Consider the following 17,885-nt stretch of genomic DNA (forward strand, 5'->3'; position numbering starts at 1 on the left):
TTTATAAAACGCAAACATCTCAATGGAGATTCGTGTGTTTGGTCCACCGAGCGCCTCCTGCAGGAGTGACCGGATCATGTCTCCGCCTGAACTCATATTATTTCCGGTCTCAGTCCGCGGTGCTCGGTTCTGATCCCGTCAGCTGTTGTGAGGCTGAAGATGGCGGAGCGCGTGGCTGCACGTTTGTCCGCTCAGGAGGAGCAGATCGAGGCGTTGAGTCGTGAGATCCTCCGCCTGCGGGACGGACTGACCGGAGGGTTCGACTTCAGCACCCTGGCCAGCGGCCCGAACCTGGACGCGCTGCGCGCCGAGAACGAGAAGCTCCAGTACCGAATACTGCACCTCCGCCGGGGCCTCCGGGCCGAGCACGAGCACGGGCACGAGCACGAGCAGAACCAGAGCACGAGCGAACCAGATCAGAACCAGAACCAGAACCCGAGCAAGCACGAACCAGATCAGAACCAGAAACAGAGCAAGAGCAAACCAGATCAGAACCAGAGGACAAACACAAAGAAGAGCCAGAACAAGCCTGAAGAACAAAAGGAGAAGAGCCATGCAAAGGTTCATCTATCTATCTATCTATCTATCTATCTATCTATCTATCTATCTATCATCTTAAAACTTTTTAATTAAAAGCATGTAGGTAAATAATTGTAAAAAAAAATTTGTTAGTTGCTTTTGATAAAAGCGTCTGCTAAATGCATGAATGAAAATGTTTACATTTTTTTGTATGAACTTAAATTCATGTGATTCTGCCAATTAGACACAAAGTACTAAGCATGAATGTGCAGTTCATTAATACACAGGCAATATTGCATAATGAGTGAATGTGTTTGTTTTTGTGTGTTTCAGCAGAAAGCTGCTCCGTCTCAATCCTGTGCTTCAGATGTTCAAGAGAAAAACAAGAAGAAGGAGAAAGTGAAGGCAGAGGTGCACTAACACACACACACACACACATACACACACACACAGACGATCAGCATGATTGCTGTGTCATTGCATCAGCATCATTCATGTGACTTTTAAGCTGCTGTCAGAGTTTATATTAGACCATATACTGACCACATCACCCCTCTCTCTCTCTCTCATGCACCGGAGCAGAAGAACCCGTGGCCTGCATTCGTCTCTGGTCGTTTGCAGCTTTATGAGCAGCTGAAGAAGGAGAGCGATGCTCTTTTGGCGGAGCGGGCAGCTGGCGGTCAATCCATCAGAGTCCAGCTGCCAGATGGACAGACAATGAAGGCCACAGCTTGGGTCAGCAGCCCGTATCAGCTGGCCTGTGCCATCAGGTGAGAGCATTTACTCTTCATGCACGTTACATGCGGAAAAAAAACTCAAATCTGACACAAGATGATGTATTTGAGGAGCTCTATTGACACTTTCAATGAATAGGGTACAAACTGGTCCAATTCAGTGTTGTTTAGAGTGAGATATTATTATAGTATCAATATTTTGAATGAGTTATTTTTAGGGCCTAAGCCCCTAGGGAGCTCTTCCTATGGTTTTCATCTGATTGCTACCAAACTCGGTCAACATGATCTAAAGACATTATCAAGACTCAAGGGGACGCAAAATTGCAATGAATGGTTTGACTGTGGCAAGGCAACAAAATTATGGCGAGAAATGAGAAAAAGGCAGAGGCGATCTATAGGGCGAGTTCGTTTTTCCTACAGACACCAAACTCGGTACATATATTGTTCTCATTGATCCGAACAACTTTCTAATTTACAGTCATTAACTACAACAAACAGGAAGCCAGCAATTTTGGTTTGAATGTGGATTTTTGGAAAATTAAGACTGTGCATTATTGCATACTCCTCCTAGGAGAATCATGCAATTCACACCAATCTTGTCAACATAATGCCAATATACCGAAGATTCGAAATTGCAAACGGATTTTGGATATCTTAAACAGTGTTGCCATGGTGATTTATTAAAATAAAAGTAAAAAAGGAAACATTTCTTCCTATTGTTTCAGTTCTTTTAAATTCATACATTTTATTTTTATTTTTTTATTTGAAATAATGGAAATGTTTTTATGCTCTTAATTTTAGATATCGATAATAACCTATATATTACTTTTTTTTTTTTTAAGATCTGTCACTGATATATATATTTTTATATATCTATAGATCCATTACTATTTAGTGGTTTCATATTTAAATCTGGCAGATGCTTTTATCCACAGAGACATGCATTGCATTAATTTTGCAATGCTAAAGGTTTTGCACCTCTTTTAACATTCACAGCCTCACAAATGCATTAAATGTTCTGCTGCATATACGAGTGTTGATGTTGTTGATTTGTTTGTGTGTGTGTGTGTGTGTGTGTGTGTGTGTAGTCAGGCCCTGGCGGACAGTTCTGTGATCGCGCGTGTGAACGGAGAGCTGTGGGATCTGGACCGGCCGCTAGAGACCGACTGCAGTCTGGAGCTGCTGCGCTTCGACCACGAGGACGCCCAGGCCGTCAGTTACTCACCACACTTCCATACTTGCCTGCTGAATATATATCTGTATGTAAATGAACAGATGTTGTTGCGTGTCTCAGGTTTACTGGCACTCCAGCGCTCACGTCCTCGGCGAGGCCATGGAGCAGTTCTACGGCGGATGTCTGTGCTACGGGCCGCCCATCGAGAACGGCTTCTACTACGACATGTTCCTGGATGGACAGAAGTGAGTGAGGTGTTTGGCATCCGTCTGATCTGACCAGAGCTCCTGTAGATCCATGTATCTGCTGTTTGTTCACAGAGGAGTGTCCAGCACAGAGTTTGGAGATCTGGAGAACATCTGCAGGAGCATCATGAAGGACAAGCAGCCCTTTGAGAGACTGGAGATCAGTAAGGAGACGCTGCTGGAGATGTTTAAGGTGAAGAATTGCTCCGTTTGCTTTAATAGTTACTTCATCACATCAACAGTCTTCACTACAGCCTGCAAAAATAAAACTTAGGTTTAAATTGAAGAAATTATTACAGAAATATATTCCTGTTGTACTTCTCAAAGTAATAATAATACGAATAATAATGTAATTTATATCTTTTAATTTGAAAAGTACTTTCTTTGTAAAAATACTTTTCTAACCCTAAATACATAAAAAATTACGGAATTTTACTTAAAAATCGCACATTTATTTCAGTTAGTTGCTTGATGTTTCTTTGTAATTAATTGCAATTTAGTAGCATTTATTTGAATTTAATTGAATTTTACTGAGTGAAAATGGTTTCTACGGTAGAATTGTTACTTTTTCACTTAGGGCCCTTATTATTGATACAATTTGTATAAAATATTACAAATTAATATTAAAAGCTTTTGAAATTTTAATGATTATATATGGTTTTTGGTTATTATAATTTAATTAAACTCTTAAAATGGAATCTAGAAAATGTTTTAATAATTTGAGCAAAAAAAAAAAAAACACATTTCATAGTTTGAATAAATTATAAAAAAATAAATAATGTAATTAATCTGTTGGAACGGAATCCAGAAAAATAAAATCAGAAAATATATTTTAATTTTGTTAAAAATTAAACACATTTTCTACTACCCTACATTTACAACCATTTCTTTAATTATGTTTATATCACGTTAAATCATAGTCCCATGATATTGTCATCTGAGCAACCTGTCACAGTGTTTTTCTCTGGAGGCTGAGGAAATGGAATGAAAATATTTCATTTGCTTTTATTTTTCTAGTACAACAAGTTCAAGTGTCGGATCCTGAATGAGAAGGTTTCCACTCCCACCACCACCGTCTACAGGTAACGCAGGACATCTGCTTTCTCCGTACGGATGCTATAACGCCTCTTTCCATCATGAATTCATACTCTTCCTCTGATAGGTGCGGCCCGCTGATCGATCTGTGCCGTGGACCGCATGTACGGCACACCGGCAAAATCAAAGCACTCAGGATCTATAAGGTACTCAGACACCTTTAGATCACTTTTACAGGTTTTGATATGATCTTAAACAACTTGTATACCTCTGTTTTTATTAGCACTAGCAAGTTGGTAGTGATTGATGTAAAATAAATAAATAATAATGCTTTAGATTTGCTTTATAATGTGATGTTAATGGGATATTCTGATATTGTTCAGAATTCATCCACGTACTGGGAAGGCCGTTCGGACATGGAGACACTCCAGAGGATCTACGGGATCTCTTTTCCTGACAGCAAAATGCTGAAGGAATGGGAACGTTTCCAGGAAGAAGCTAAAAACAGAGACCATCGCAAGATTGGGAAGGTGTGTGAGAGTCAGAGCTGTAAAAAAAAAAAGAAAAAAAAAGGATTCCCTCTGGTTAAGTGTTTAAAACATTTTAGTGTCTTTATGACTTTATTAATTATTGTTTTATTTTTAGATATTTTATGACTTAATTATAAAGTGTTTTATTTAAATTTTATATGTTGATGAAAATTATTTGCTTTAATTTTTTTGTTTTTAACATTTATTTATTTTAATTTGTTTTATTTAAACAAATTATTTTAATTTGACCTTTTTATTATTTAATTAATATTAGTATTTTATTTTGATGATTGTTTTATTTTAAATATATTTATTTAAAATTTACATTTTAATGATTTAACTAATATTAGTGTTTTATTTTGATTGTTTTATATTATAATTATTTATTGTAATACAACGTTTATGATTTAATTAATGATTACCTTTTCAATTCCATACACCCTTGTGTCATGTAGTGCATTAAAGAAATGCAAAATTTATTTTGTTCAGAGAATGCAAAAATGTAGTTCATTTTCATCATGTTGATTTCAGAATGAGCTGTTAAATTTTTTTTAATTGTGAACAGGTTTTCTTGATTTATTTTTGCCCGTGTGACGTGTGTCTCTTAATGACGGTGAGTGAATGTGTTTCTCGGCTCCTGTGAGGATCAGTTGGTGTCCGTCTTGTTCTGTTCGGCTGAAAGCTCCTAATTACACACAACGAAAATTTTGCTTTTTATCCCTCATTACTTGAGCTCTCTTACCTCATTAAAATTCTCTATACTGCATATAATAGCAGTGCCATATGGTTTATAGTACATTATCTTGAATTGTAGTTACTGTGGTTATTTTAAATTGGAGCCAGTTTGTCCAATCAGACGTGTCTCTTCACCTCCCTTGGAGCGACGCATGTCACTTCCTCCTCATGTGTGACTCAAGGAGCTTGTTAAGATCTCGCTCTCTAATGGTGTGATTTGCAGGATCAAGAACTTTTCTTCTTCCACGATCTGAGTCCAGGAAGCTGCTTCTTTCTGCCACGAGGAGCTTATATCTACAACACGCTGACGGAGTTCATCAGGGTACGTCTCAGCATACGAGCTCAAACTAAAGCACAGTCAAACGCTGAATCCCACAGCACCGTTCATGGTGTGTGTGTGTGTGTGTGTGTGTGTGTGTGTGTGTGCGCGCGCAGGAGGAGTACAGCAGACGTGGCTTCCAGGAGGTGGCATCTCCGAACATCTATAACAGCAAACTGTGGGAGACGTCGGGTCACTGGCAGCACTACAGTGAAAACATGTTCTCCTTCCCTGTTGAGCAGGACGTCTTCGCTCTGAAGCCCATGAACTGCCCCGGACACTGGTAAACCACAACTCTGTGTGTGCTCAATTAGATTTAACCACTAACGGCAAGACACTACAAGTGAACAGGGTGAAAACGTTATCTAATAGAGCTCACCATATTTCCCCAGTTTAATAATAACAGTACATTAAGAAAGAGTTCTTTTTTTAATGTTATGTTTTAAATATGATGCACTATCTAGTTAAATATGCACTCATTTGCATCTAGACATTGGATAAAGCCTGGTTGAATACTTATGCTTGATGTTGGAGACATACTAGAGTTAAAGGTTTTTATAGAGGGGATTTTGGATTTCTCTTTTTATCTCTCCTGAAATAAGAAATTGCTTTCAACCGACAAAAAAATAACACTGTATTTTCACCATGTTTTTAGGAATAAAATGTTGTAGAAATCCATGTAAATGACAAACCCCTCAGTAAAAACTTTCAGAATATAGAGAGGAATAAAACTCTAAGTTTTGGTGTTTGTAAAAGCTGCTGAAGTGGAGAAAAAACCATATGAAGATATAAAAACAATATAAAGATGTGCGTTTTTGCCATGTTTTTAGGGATAAAGTGTTGTAAAAAGCATTGTGAATGAAATATGAACAAACACTTTGGTAGAAGTCTTCAGACAATAGAGAGGAATAAAACTCTAAAATGTGTTGTGTGTAAGTGCTGCTGAAGTGGAGAAACAAACTTGTAAATGTATAAATTGCAATGTAAAATCTACTGACACATATAGATAAAGTACAATAATAAATCCAAGTGAATGATATATGAACAAACCCCTCAGTAAAAACTTTCAGAATATAGAGAGGAATAAATCTCTAAGTTTTGGTGTTTGTAAAAGCTTCTGAAGTGGAGAAAAAACTATATGAAGATATAAAAACAATATAAAGATATGCGTTTTTGCCATGTTTTTATGGATAAAGTGTTGTAAAAATCATTGTGAATGATATATGGACAAACCCTTTGGTAGAAACCCTCAGAATATAGAGAGGAATAAACCTGTAAAGTTTAGTGAATGAAAGTGTTGCTGTAGTGGGAAAAAAAAACTTTTAAAGGTAAGAATTGCAATTAAAAATCTGCAGACGCGAATAGATAAAGTTCAATAATGAAACCAGGTGAATGATTTATGAACAAACCCCTCAGTAAAACCCTTTGTGATATAGAGAGAAATAAAAACTGTAATTTTGGTGTTTGTAAGTGTTGCTAAAGTGGACAAACAAACTTTTAAAGATATGAATTGCAATTTTAAAAATATACTGGCGTGAATAGATAAAGTGCAAAAAAGCAGAAACTCAAAGTGTATTTTGGCTCTTTTTTCCCCCTGAATGAAGACGTGTTATGGAAGCAAAATAGGCCAAAATCTCAAAATTGACCATTGCATGAAAAAACACTGGGATTCCTGTAGTGTAATGCCTTAAAGACAAAAATGCATGCAATGAAATCATATCTTGACAATAAATGGTCGGCACCATTTTTTTACATTGAAATATAGCATAATGTTCTGTTCGATTATCACTTTATTGGTTGATTCTTGGTCGAACAGGGCTCAAATGACTCACTGAATCACAAGTTATAATGTCCGACTGGGGCTGAAAATCACTGAAAATTTACATTTTGAAAGCAATGATTAAAATACAAGATTACTGTCAAACTGTAGTTAAAGATACATATTTTGTTGTTTTAAAAATAATAATAATAAGTTGAAAATAAATATATTGGATATTATTTAGTGTGTTTTGTAGTATCAATGTAGTTGAATATTCTCTCTCTGCTCATGCAATATTCTGGTTTTGAATTGAGCGTTATCTGCTTCTCTCCGTCCTTCATTTCTCCTGATCTTTCTCTGTCTGTCAGTCTGATGTTCGGTCATCGGCCGCGCTCCTGGCGTGAACTTCCTCTCAGACTGGCTGATTTTGGCGTGTTGCATCGTAATGAGCTCTCGGGAACACTGACGGGCCTCACGAGAGTCCGGCGCTTCCAGCAGGACGACGCTCATATATTCTGCACCATGGATCAGGTGCAGCGATGCTTTAGTTTTTATTTTAGTAAAAGTTCAATTTTATTGTGACCTATTCTAATTTTTATTAGATTTTGTTGTTTTTATGAATTTTATTTTAGTTTTAGTTATTTTAGTACATGAATTTTCAACTAAATTAAATGAATTAAAAAAAAAAATGACTCCACTGCGAAACCCACATGTACCTGTAATGCCTTTAATGAAGACCTCTTAAAGAGACAGAACCTAATTGTTTGCTCGTGTTTCAGATTGAGTCGGAGATGAAAGGCTGTCTGGATTTCTTGCGCTGCGTCTACGATGTCTTCGGCTTCTCCTTCCAGCTGCATCTCTCCACACGTCCGGAGAAGTTTCTGGGCGATATTGCTGTGTGGAATCAAGCCGAGAAGGTTCCAGAATAGCATTTTTCCTGCTGTCTTTGACATTTGAACTGACATTTTGTGCAGTATTGACTGAGATTTTATTTCTTAGCAACTGGAGAACAGCCTGAATGAGTTCGGAGAGCCATGGAAGCTCAATCCAGGAGACGGGGCTTTTTATGGACCAAAGGTCAGAAAGCATTCACACTGATCTCTCTTCATACATCAAAAATCTTTTTCGTTAATTGAAATAAAAATGAAATAAAATTTAATCTAATATTATATGTTTATAATGTATATTTATTGTTATATATATATATATATATATATATATCTCTTGTGTTGTAGATTGACATTAAGATTAAAGACGCCATCGGCCGCTATCACCAGTGTGCCACGATCCAGCTGGATTTCCAGCTTCCCATCCGCTTCAACCTGACGTATGTGGGGTGAGTAGAGCTCAGACTGGATGTGAACGCTCTCACGGCTGTGAATCAGAGTTTAACCGTCTGAACCGCTGCAGGAGAGACGGCGATGACAAGGACAGACCGGTGATCATTCACCGCGCCATCCTGGGCTCCGTGGAGAGGATGATCGCCATCCTCACCGAGAACTACGCCGGGAAATGGTGAGCCACACAAACCGTTTCAATTATCCTTAACTAAAATGAAGAAATTGATTCCGGTAATTGTGGTTTTTACAGTTCTCCTTTAAACTATCAAGAGGCTTTCAGAATCTTTGTAATAAATTAAATAAATGTAAAGATATGAATAAAAACAGTATTCTTCCACCAGACAATGTAGCTCCTCTGAAACAGTTGTGTTCGTAACAGAGTGGTTGCCGAGCAACACACAAACGTAAACAAAGGTGTATGTTACTTTGTTACTTTGTAATGTACAGCAGCTTTGAACATGGCTCAGCCAATCAGAGCCAAGGACCGGAACTATCCACTTTAAAAATTTTAATAAATAATACAATATCTCAAAACAATTTAGTTTTTACAACCATTTATAATTATCTCTCAGATCCTTTAATCACAGTTCCATTAAAAACTAGTTTTGCTGCTGTCTTTTAAGACTCCCATATGTTAATATCTTGCTGTGATTGGCCAACCTCTTTGCATATATAATGAGTCTTCCTTTTCCTTCAGTGACAAAACTACATCACATTCAGCAGCATTACATAACATCTCCAGTGATGTCAGAAAAGTGGGAACACTGTACAATGAGTTCCTGTAGCCTCAGAAAAGCGTTAGTGGCATTAAGGTGTGTGTGTGTGTGTGTGTGTGTGTGTGTGTGTGTTTGGGCAGGCCGCTGTGGTTGTCTCCTCGTCAGGTGATGCTGGTGCCTGTGAACCCGTCTCTTGAAGCGTACGCCACACAGGTACAACATCTGCTCTGAGATCAGTCACTGAACTAAAGACTGTGGAGATGCTCAGAACCTGCTGCCTGTTGTTTTTAAAGCCAAATTAAAGCTGAAAAGGTTCTTATTGTGAACAATTCATCAGTGCAGGTCCATAATAATAGAAAGCAACTGTGTCCATAATCACTGCTCTGGTGAGCAAAATGAGCAGGTTTTAGATGAGTCGTTTTTATTTCTAAAGTTATTTATTAAGTTATTCTGCATTTCTTGCTTTGCAAACTTTATCATATTTAACCCTGGAACTCAAAAGCAGTCTTAAGTCTCTGGGGTATATTTGTAGCAATAGCCAAAAATACATTGTATGGGCCAAAATTTCCGTTTTTCTTTTATGCCAAAAATTATTAGGATATTCAGTAAAGATTTTGTAAATTTCCTACCATAAATATATTAAATTTTATTTTTTATTTTAATGGCAATTTCTCAATATTTAGATTTTTTTTTTTTTGCATCCTCGGATTCCAGATTTTCAAATATTGTCCTCCTAACAAACCATACATCATTGGAAAGATGATTTATTCATTTTTTTAAGTTTTTGTGCTCCATGGACACAAATATGAGATAAATGCATATTCTTAAGTGAATAGACAATAGTGTGATTATTGAGCTCAAGCTCATGTTTTGTTCTCGTCTGATGAATCAGTGAGATTCCCGAATACCTTCCTTGGTCTTCCTCCTGTTCCAGGTCTGTAAGCGGTTTGTTGAAGCTGGTTTTATGGCCGATGCTGATTTGGACTCTAGTTGTCTTCTGAACAAGAAGATCAGAAACGCGCAGCTGGCGCAGTACAACTTCATCCTGGGTAAGAAGCCAGCCTCTGTGTGAGTTTGACGCTCCTCTCATGAATGCACGCTCTGATGTGTGTTTGTTGTGCAGTGGTGGGCGAGAAAGAGCGTGCGGCTAACAGTGTGAACGTCAGAACCAGAGACAACAAGGTGCACGGAGAGCTGAGCGTAGAGGAGGTGATGGAGAGACTGATGCTCCTCAGACTGTCCCGCTGTCGCAGCGCCGAGGAGGACTTCTGAGACAGACGAGCGTCACTGATGTGCAGGATGAAGGGAAACTCTGAGACGTGGAGGATGAAAGGGAAAAGAGGATGTGAATGGAGGGGTTTGGTCGTTGGTAGTTAAATGATGGTTTGGTGTCAAAGTTCTGAAGGTTTGCAATAAAGACTCAAAGAATCACCATCATGTGTCATCATTCGTGCATTTGGAAGCTTTATCAAATATTTAAATTAAAATAAAAATATTAAGTATACTTGCACTGATACCATATTAGTCTGTTTTTATTAGTCATTTTATAATTCCCTTAAACTTCAATCACAGTACTCGACCAAAATTTGAAAACATTATGATTTTTAATGTATTTGTTTCTACGGAGCCCCGCACATGACATGCAAGAAAAAATTAATTGTGCACGATTTACTAATTCGTTCCCTCACTGTACTATTGCGTTCTTTACTAACGGATTGTTAAATCATGCGCACAATTTATAAATAGAGTGAAATAAATATTATTGCAATTTATAACCGCTGTTTTCTATGTGTATATCTGTTAAAGTGTAATTTATTTCTGTGATGTGCAGCGGTTTTTTCATCATCATCCCTCCAGTCTTCAGTGTTACATGATCTTCAGATATCAGAATAATATGATGAAACATTTCTAATTATAATTTTATTGTTACACAATTTATGTATACAAACAGAGCATGGTTAATGGCAGAAACAAATATATAATATATACTTTTTTTTTTTTTTTTTTTTTTTTACAAAAGGAGCACTTGAATTCTAAACAATGCTAAAATGAACGAAGCAATGTTTCTTTATCGTGCTGGGTTGGACTTTTATTCTGAAGCAAGGTGATCAGCCGTTGGGACTTTTATGTGAGCGGAAGCCGGAAGTTCACGGCGGCGGTGTTCGGGATGACGGCAAACAGACTGAAACGGGTTTTTGAACGCGGACGGAACATCATGAGCTCGTATGTGATGCTGTTTCTGCTGCTGCTCGACATTTACTCCTCATGTGCGATCGGTAAGACGCCAGACTCGAACACTAGCACTGCACGGTAACGGCTGTGCTCTCCGTGTTTGGACTCTCTGATACCGTGTTTTTGGTAACGTTACCGTAAACCAGTAAAATCACGGTCTCATTTGAGTTACAGGCGTACCGTGTAAATACTAGAGTATATACTTTTGTTAATCACACTTACCAGAACATACCATGGTATTTGTACAGTATATGTGTAAAGTATGATAGTATTACTGATATAACGTTAGCATTGGGGTATCGTGGTATAATTACAGTATTCTATAGTCCGACTGTCTGGTGTTTACATCTGTCTCTAAAATATGTTTAATGCATGGATATCTTCACAGATTTGTAATGATGATCGTTTATAAATCCTTTATCAATAAAAGAGAAGCTTTAAGCAGGTTTGTGGTCAGCTAATAGCAATACATAATTCAATATGGCTAACGTACACAATAATAACAATACATCTTTTCATTTTTATTATTCAAAATATTTACATTTTAATATTATTTAATTTGCAATATTGTATTGTAAAATAAAAATAGCATTTAATAATATTAATTATTATTATTATTCAACATAATGTTTTGTTTTATTATTGTGTAAAATAACAGATTAAACGAATCAATAAATATAGTGCTATTGCTATTGGTCTCTCTCTGTCTCTCTGTCTCTCTCTCTCTCTGTCTCTCTCTCTCTCTCAGCGTATCTGAGCTCTCCTCACGTGGGTCAGGAGACGCCGTACACGGCCCAGCAGAGCCCGGTGATGACCAGTCCGGTGGCTCTGACCTCGTCCTCTGGTGAGTGAGACTCCAGCTCAGTCTCTAGCGCTTCAGCAGATTCATGTGAAGTGTCCAGCTTGAACACCTGCTGTGTGTGTGTGTGTGTGTGTGTGTTCAGCTGCTCCAGCGGTCACCGATGATGACCTGTCCGTGTGTCCCAGCGGCGGTCAGTGCTCCAGACTCCCGGCCGACTGCATCATCTGCTCGTTTCATCACAACTGTAGCTACGGCCGGCCGGCTAACTTCACCTGCAGAGCCAAAGCAGGCGTCCACTGTGTGGTGAGATTTCAGTTTGGAAAAAATAGGAATTTGATTTGAGTCATTTCCAGGTCTGGAAAAGTAAGCAGAGTATGGAAAAATATTAGCATTTCCAGACTCCTGCCCACATCTAGTTTTCTACAATAGAAAAGTTGTGCGTAATAACGCCCTTTAGCTGTTATAAAAACACTGTAAACCACAGCTCCACAGGGATTTTATAAACCATTATTATACGTAGTACGGTTTCACAAAATAAAACAGAGCCAATAAAGTGTAAAGATATGAATAAAAACAGTATTCTTCCACCAAACAATGTAGCTCCTCAGAAACAGTTGTGGTTGTAACAGAGTGGTTGCCGAGCAACACACAAATGTAAACAAAGGTGAATGTTACTTTGTTATTTTGTAATGTACAGCAGCTCTGAACGTGTCTCAGCCAATCAGAGTCAAGGACCAGAACTATCCGCTTTATAAATGTTAATAAATACTAAAATGAAAATAAATGCATTGTACAAGAGGTGTGTTTTCATGGCAGCGGTTTAGTGTTTGTCAAGCACTCAATGAATTCAAGGTGCATTTTTTGCAGGTTATTTTGCTTTTTTTTTCTCAGTATTCTTAAAAGGTTTTTTACAAAACTAAAAAATATACAGACTTTACTGTGCACGACAAACTATTAAACTTAACACAGGACAATACACACTGATCCATCAATTACACCATCAGCCCATTTCACAGTGTGTTTTCTGGCTGTCACGGAGTGTGTGTTAAAGCAGACCTGAGGCTTGGAAATATAATGCACTGCACTAACAAAAGCCACATTTTGAACACTTATTTTTTTCAGAACAAGTCTTTTTATAGACCATTGAACTTGGCGAATAGGACGATGCACACAGCCGTATTGTGCCGTCAGCCCATTTCATGACATAGTTTCTCTGCTGAGATTAGATTTACATTTTGATCAAATATATCTCTGTTCGTTCCTGTGCATCCATTCTTTCTTCATCGTAAGATGGCAGTGACGCAAAAAGGAAATGTGTTATAGTATATAAAACTAGTAAGCATGGTAAATATTCACGTGTGCATGTGAATAGTTTCTGGAGAGCATGAAAACCTTTCTCGTGTACGTGTTCTCTGTATGTATGTAAGAAAATCAGTAAGATATATATTGATTTTTATTTCAGTTTAATTTGCATTAAACGTGAAGGTAAACTAAATGGAAATGAGAAGCTTAAGATAAATATGCTTAAAATAAATAAGTTTTCATTTTATATTATTTATGTCAGTCAACATTTGTTTTATTGCAAGTAATGCAAATATTTTTTGGATTTAGTTAGCAGTAATTACCTTGAATTACATTAAATATTCAATATACAAATTATTGTAAATAATTCTGTGTTTGTAACTTATATGATTCTTAAATTTTTTGTCTTTATGCGTGCACAGTTTTTATTTTTGTCTATTTCAATTTTAGGTTTAGTTATTCAAGATCAAGATAAACTAAATGAAAATGAGAACATGACAACATAACTGAAAGAAATGGTATATGTAAATTATATTATGTTTTATTTGAGTTAGCATTTATTTCAAGTAATTTTTTTTTTTTTTTACAGTTTCAGCTAACTATAATAACCCTTAACTATTATTATTATTATTATTATTATTCATGATTTATCTTTTTTATTTTTTTCAAGTGAGCTTCACATTCTGAATTCCTCACCAGTTATTCCTCGATTGCACTCCTTTTGATAGATATGCATCTATTATTTCTATTTCGGATCGCCTGGTTTAGTAATCAAGTAATCTGTTGGTTGTTTCCTGAGAAGAGCTCAGATGCCTGATGCACTCGTTGCATCGCTGTGTGTGTTTCAGAGCGATCAGGGTCGGCCGCAGCAGAACTTCTCGCTCACGCTGGACTGTCGCTTCTGTTGGCAGCTGGATCCGTCTCAGTACAGCTGCACCAACACCGACAACTGCATGACGGTGTCGTGTCCACGCAGACGCTATAACGCCAGCTGTAAAGCTCTGGATCACGTGCACTGCCTGGGTACGACCCTCACACACACACAATAAACTACAGACTGCGCTAGCAACACCAGGGTCATGGGTTTGATTCCCAGGGAGTGCATGAACTGATCACATGTGTACCTTAAACCCAGTGTAAGTCACTTTAGATGAAAGCGTCCAAAAAATACTTAACCTCTTAAGTGCCACCATATCATAATAATAATAATCATAAATTACATATACATTTCAAAGCTTAAAACTGATCTTCAGAAAACTGTCCATTTTGAAATCATAGATTGCGTCACTTTGCGTCCCCTTAGTGGGCGGAGTCAGGTTTCATATTACAAAATGCATCATGGTCTTTTTAGAATCAAAACTTTTTAGAATCTTGATGAAATGCATATTGATCAAAAAGAGTCTCAATGTTCTAAATTTGGTAGAAAGAAGTAATATTGACAGAGATATTTAGATATTTGTGAGAAAAATGGCGTTTTGATGGCACCTGGTGGCTGTTTGTGGTATAACAGCCAAAAATAAAATCTAAATTTTTTTTTTATCAACTTCAAATTTGAAACATAATTTAAGACCTAAGGCTTTAATTTTATAGTGATGCGTATTTTGAAAAATATTATTTTATATAACATAAAACTAAAAATGGTACACTGCATTTTCTTTACAGTAAATTTCAACTTTTTGATACTTCAATATTTTAAAATGATTTCACTTCTGCAAAAATCTGTAGATTTGTATTTTTATCAAAAGAGTCTAACCTTGTTCTCTGTCTTCCAAAGCGTTCATTAACAGTTTAGGTTTGAATAATACACTTTCACGTCTATATTCAAAAATGAAGGGTGGCACTTAAAGGGTTTAGCATCAGAAGTCCTTAAAGGGACAGTTCACCCAAAATGTCATCATTTACTCTCCCTCGTGTACAGTTTCTAGTCCCGATAGACTTATATTTGTAAGTCAGTGGCGTTCTTCACAACATCTGCTGTTATGTTTCAGAGTTTTAGCAGGTGTTTTCCGTCATGTGTCTGCCGTGTGTGTGTTGTTCACAGGGAAGCGAGAGTTTCAGAAGCGTCTGTTCTGTAACTGGACGGGAGGATATAAGTGGTCCACGGCTCTGGCCCTCAGGTGATTCACCTCACACTCCTCTGAATCATTAACATGAGAGTACACCTGGACGAGCTTCCTTCACAGCAATAATATAGAAATCTAGCTATTAAAGGTGTTTATGTGTGCGCAGCGTGACTCTGGGGGGCTTCGGAGCGGACCGCTTCTATCTGGGCCAGTGGAGGGAAGGTCTGGGGAAGCTCTTCAGTTTCGGCGGTCTGGGGATCTGGACGCTGATCGACGTGCTGCTGATCGCGGTGGGATACGTGGGGCCAGCCGACGGCTCGCTGTACATCTGAGGGATCGAATGTGACTCTGACTCTGACTCCTCCATCCCAGATTTCCATCCCGATTCGCACGTGTTGTGTCCAAACTCCCACTGCGACAGATTCCCATCTGCTCTTCAGCAGCACGTCTGACAGACTCCATCAGAGGAAGACCGCAGCGCTAGAGGCGATGCACAGCATGCATCTAAACTCATCTGTGTCAGTCTTATTTTACTGCTATGTGTATATATATGTGTTTATATATTATGAGTGTTGATTTCTGATTAAACCAGCGTCAGGTTGATGACGGTGCTCACCTGAGTTTGTCTTTATCTGTCAGATTCAGCAAGACGAAACACTGCGGGGGAACATTTGAAGACGGGTTCAAAATTCCTGTTTGCATTTGTTGATATAATAAAGGTTTAATCAGAGGGATTTATTGTGGAACTTTCGTGGCCGTGAAAAAAAAAAAAAAAAAAAAAAAATTTCTCATAATTCTCACAAAGATGTATCTGTTTATAGGTTTTTTTCTATGGAAGCTTGTTTTCTGCCAAGGGATGAAAATAAAGGTATTTGCAACTTTTTATCTCACAACTTGCAATTCTGACAAACAAATAAAATACAGTAAAAAAAAAAAAAAATTATGAGAAAGAAATTGAAACAAAGTTGCAGTTTTCTTTGTTATTATTCATTCTGTGACAGAAACAAAATTGCAAGAAAAAAGACAGAATTTATTTTCTCAATTGCAAGTTTATGTTTAACAATTCTATTTTCTCAGAATTCTGAGTTTACATGTTGCAATTTTGTGTTTATATTATTATTATATTTTTTTTGAGAATTGCGAGAGAAAAGGCAGATTAGTGAGAAAATGTTGCGAATAGCTTTATTTTTATTCTGTGGCAGAAAACAAGCTTCCATGAAAAATACAGTAAACTTTCAGAACAGAACAAGAGGAATAAAACTGAAGGTGTGTGTGTAAAAGAAAAAACTCTCACAGCTATGAATTGGAATTGAATCTACAGATAAAGTGCAATAAAAATGTATATTTGGATGGTTATTTTTTACTAGTCTGTTATTTTTAATATCTATAATTTCTGTTACAATGAGAAATGATGCCATTGCAACTAGCTGAAAGAATTTTATTTATTTTTTTCAGTTAATGCTGTTTTGAGTAATGAAAATGTTTTTATAGTTTTGGTTTTAGTTAACTAAAACTGCAATTAAAACCATTTTTTATATAACATTAACTGAAATACAACAAATCACTTATTTAAAACTTAATTTTATAATGTAATAAAAACTAAATAGACAATATATGTCAAGCACATTGCATTGTGGGATACAGTTGCAGTGTGCTGCAGATTTAACAAGAGCGGCAGGACATGTGTATGTAGCGTTCATAAGAGCAGAAACACTGTACTGAGTGTGTCCTGATCAGCAGATTTGTTGGATTTACTGTGGCTTTACTCTGTTTACACTGCTCTGCCTCAGAGGTCTGTGGTAACACGGTGTTTGGCAGTGATGATATCTTCAGCTTCATCTGCTCCCTCGTGATGACAGTCATGCTTTGCGTTCGCTGCAGATCAGCATGTGTCCGTTTCTCACCAAAGCTGCACTTCCTGGAAGTGAGGTCACAGTGCAGGCGACTCCTGTGAGCTACTACCGAGGTGACAGAACACTACTTTTCTCAAGTCATTCCACACGCCCTTAAAAATATACTAATCTGGAAGTTGTCCAAAAAAAAACATGTTTTACATTTTTTAGATTTCATCACCTCCCTGAAGCAATAGTTTGGTTTAATGAGCTACAGTTTCAACATTTGCTTCTGTTTCCTCTGAGAGCTGATGTGCTGTCAGGCTTATATAATGAACATTTTAATTAACATAACTACCACTCACTGTTTAGTCCGTATGAACCTGGATGATCTGCTACATTTGCCAAAATGTGCAATACACAGACAGGCAGTTCACTGCATACTGTATCCCACAATGCATTGCACTCAACTTGACCTTGCATTTACAGTAAAAGTGCTGTCAGCTCCATTATTTCAACAGACTGACGGATGTTGCATGATACAAGCT

At 37.4% G+C, this 17,885-nt stretch overlaps 2 protein-coding genes across 4 annotated transcripts; both read left to right on the forward strand.

The window, feature by feature from the left end:
• Positions 1–103: 103 nt before the first annotated feature.
• On the forward strand, positions 104–10,538 carry LOC113061358 (threonine--tRNA ligase, cytoplasmic-like). 2 transcript variants are annotated; one of them, XM_026230402.1, is made up of 19 exons: positions 104–561; positions 853–930; positions 1,102–1,289; positions 2,342–2,465; positions 2,548–2,672; positions 2,748–2,865; positions 3,690–3,754; positions 3,835–3,913; positions 4,091–4,237; positions 5,196–5,294; positions 5,408–5,574; positions 7,419–7,581; positions 7,830–7,967; positions 8,050–8,127; positions 8,286–8,386; positions 8,461–8,565; positions 9,247–9,319; positions 10,041–10,155; positions 10,230–10,538. In XM_026230402.1, the coding sequence occupies exons 1-19, from the start codon at positions 160–162 to the stop codon at positions 10,376–10,378; spliced, it is 2,514 nt and encodes an 837-aa protein (XP_026086187.1). In that variant the 5' UTR covers positions 104–159; the 3' UTR covers positions 10,379–10,538. The 2 variants fall into 2 exon arrangements, with proteins under 2 accessions (XP_026086187.1, XP_026086188.1); XM_026230403.1 differs by having other exon boundaries at positions 856–930.
• Positions 10,539–11,221: 683 nt separating this feature from the next.
• On the forward strand, positions 11,222–16,861 carry LOC113061367 (TM2 domain-containing protein 3-like). Of its 2 annotated transcripts, XR_003278358.1 has the most exons (7): positions 11,222–11,382; positions 12,087–12,182; positions 12,283–12,443; positions 14,291–14,465; positions 15,484–15,559; positions 15,672–16,023; positions 16,145–16,861. XR_003278358.1 is itself a non-coding variant. In XM_026230420.1 (6 exons), exons 1-6 carry the CDS (start codon positions 11,274–11,276, stop codon positions 15,835–15,837), a joined length of 783 nt encoding a protein of 260 aa, XP_026086205.1. In that variant the 5' UTR covers positions 11,222–11,273; the 3' UTR covers positions 15,838–16,861. The 2 variants fall into 2 exon arrangements, 1 of the variants encoding a protein (XP_026086205.1); XM_026230420.1 differs by having other exon boundaries at positions 15,672–16,861.
• The last annotated feature ends 1,024 nt before the right edge of the window (positions 16,862–17,885 follow it).

Source organism: Carassius auratus, chromosome 43 (assembly GCF_003368295.1).
Source record: "Carassius auratus strain Wakin chromosome 43, ASM336829v1, whole genome shotgun sequence".
NCBI classification, from domain to species: Eukaryota; Metazoa; Chordata; class Actinopteri; order Cypriniformes; family Cyprinidae; genus Carassius; species Carassius auratus.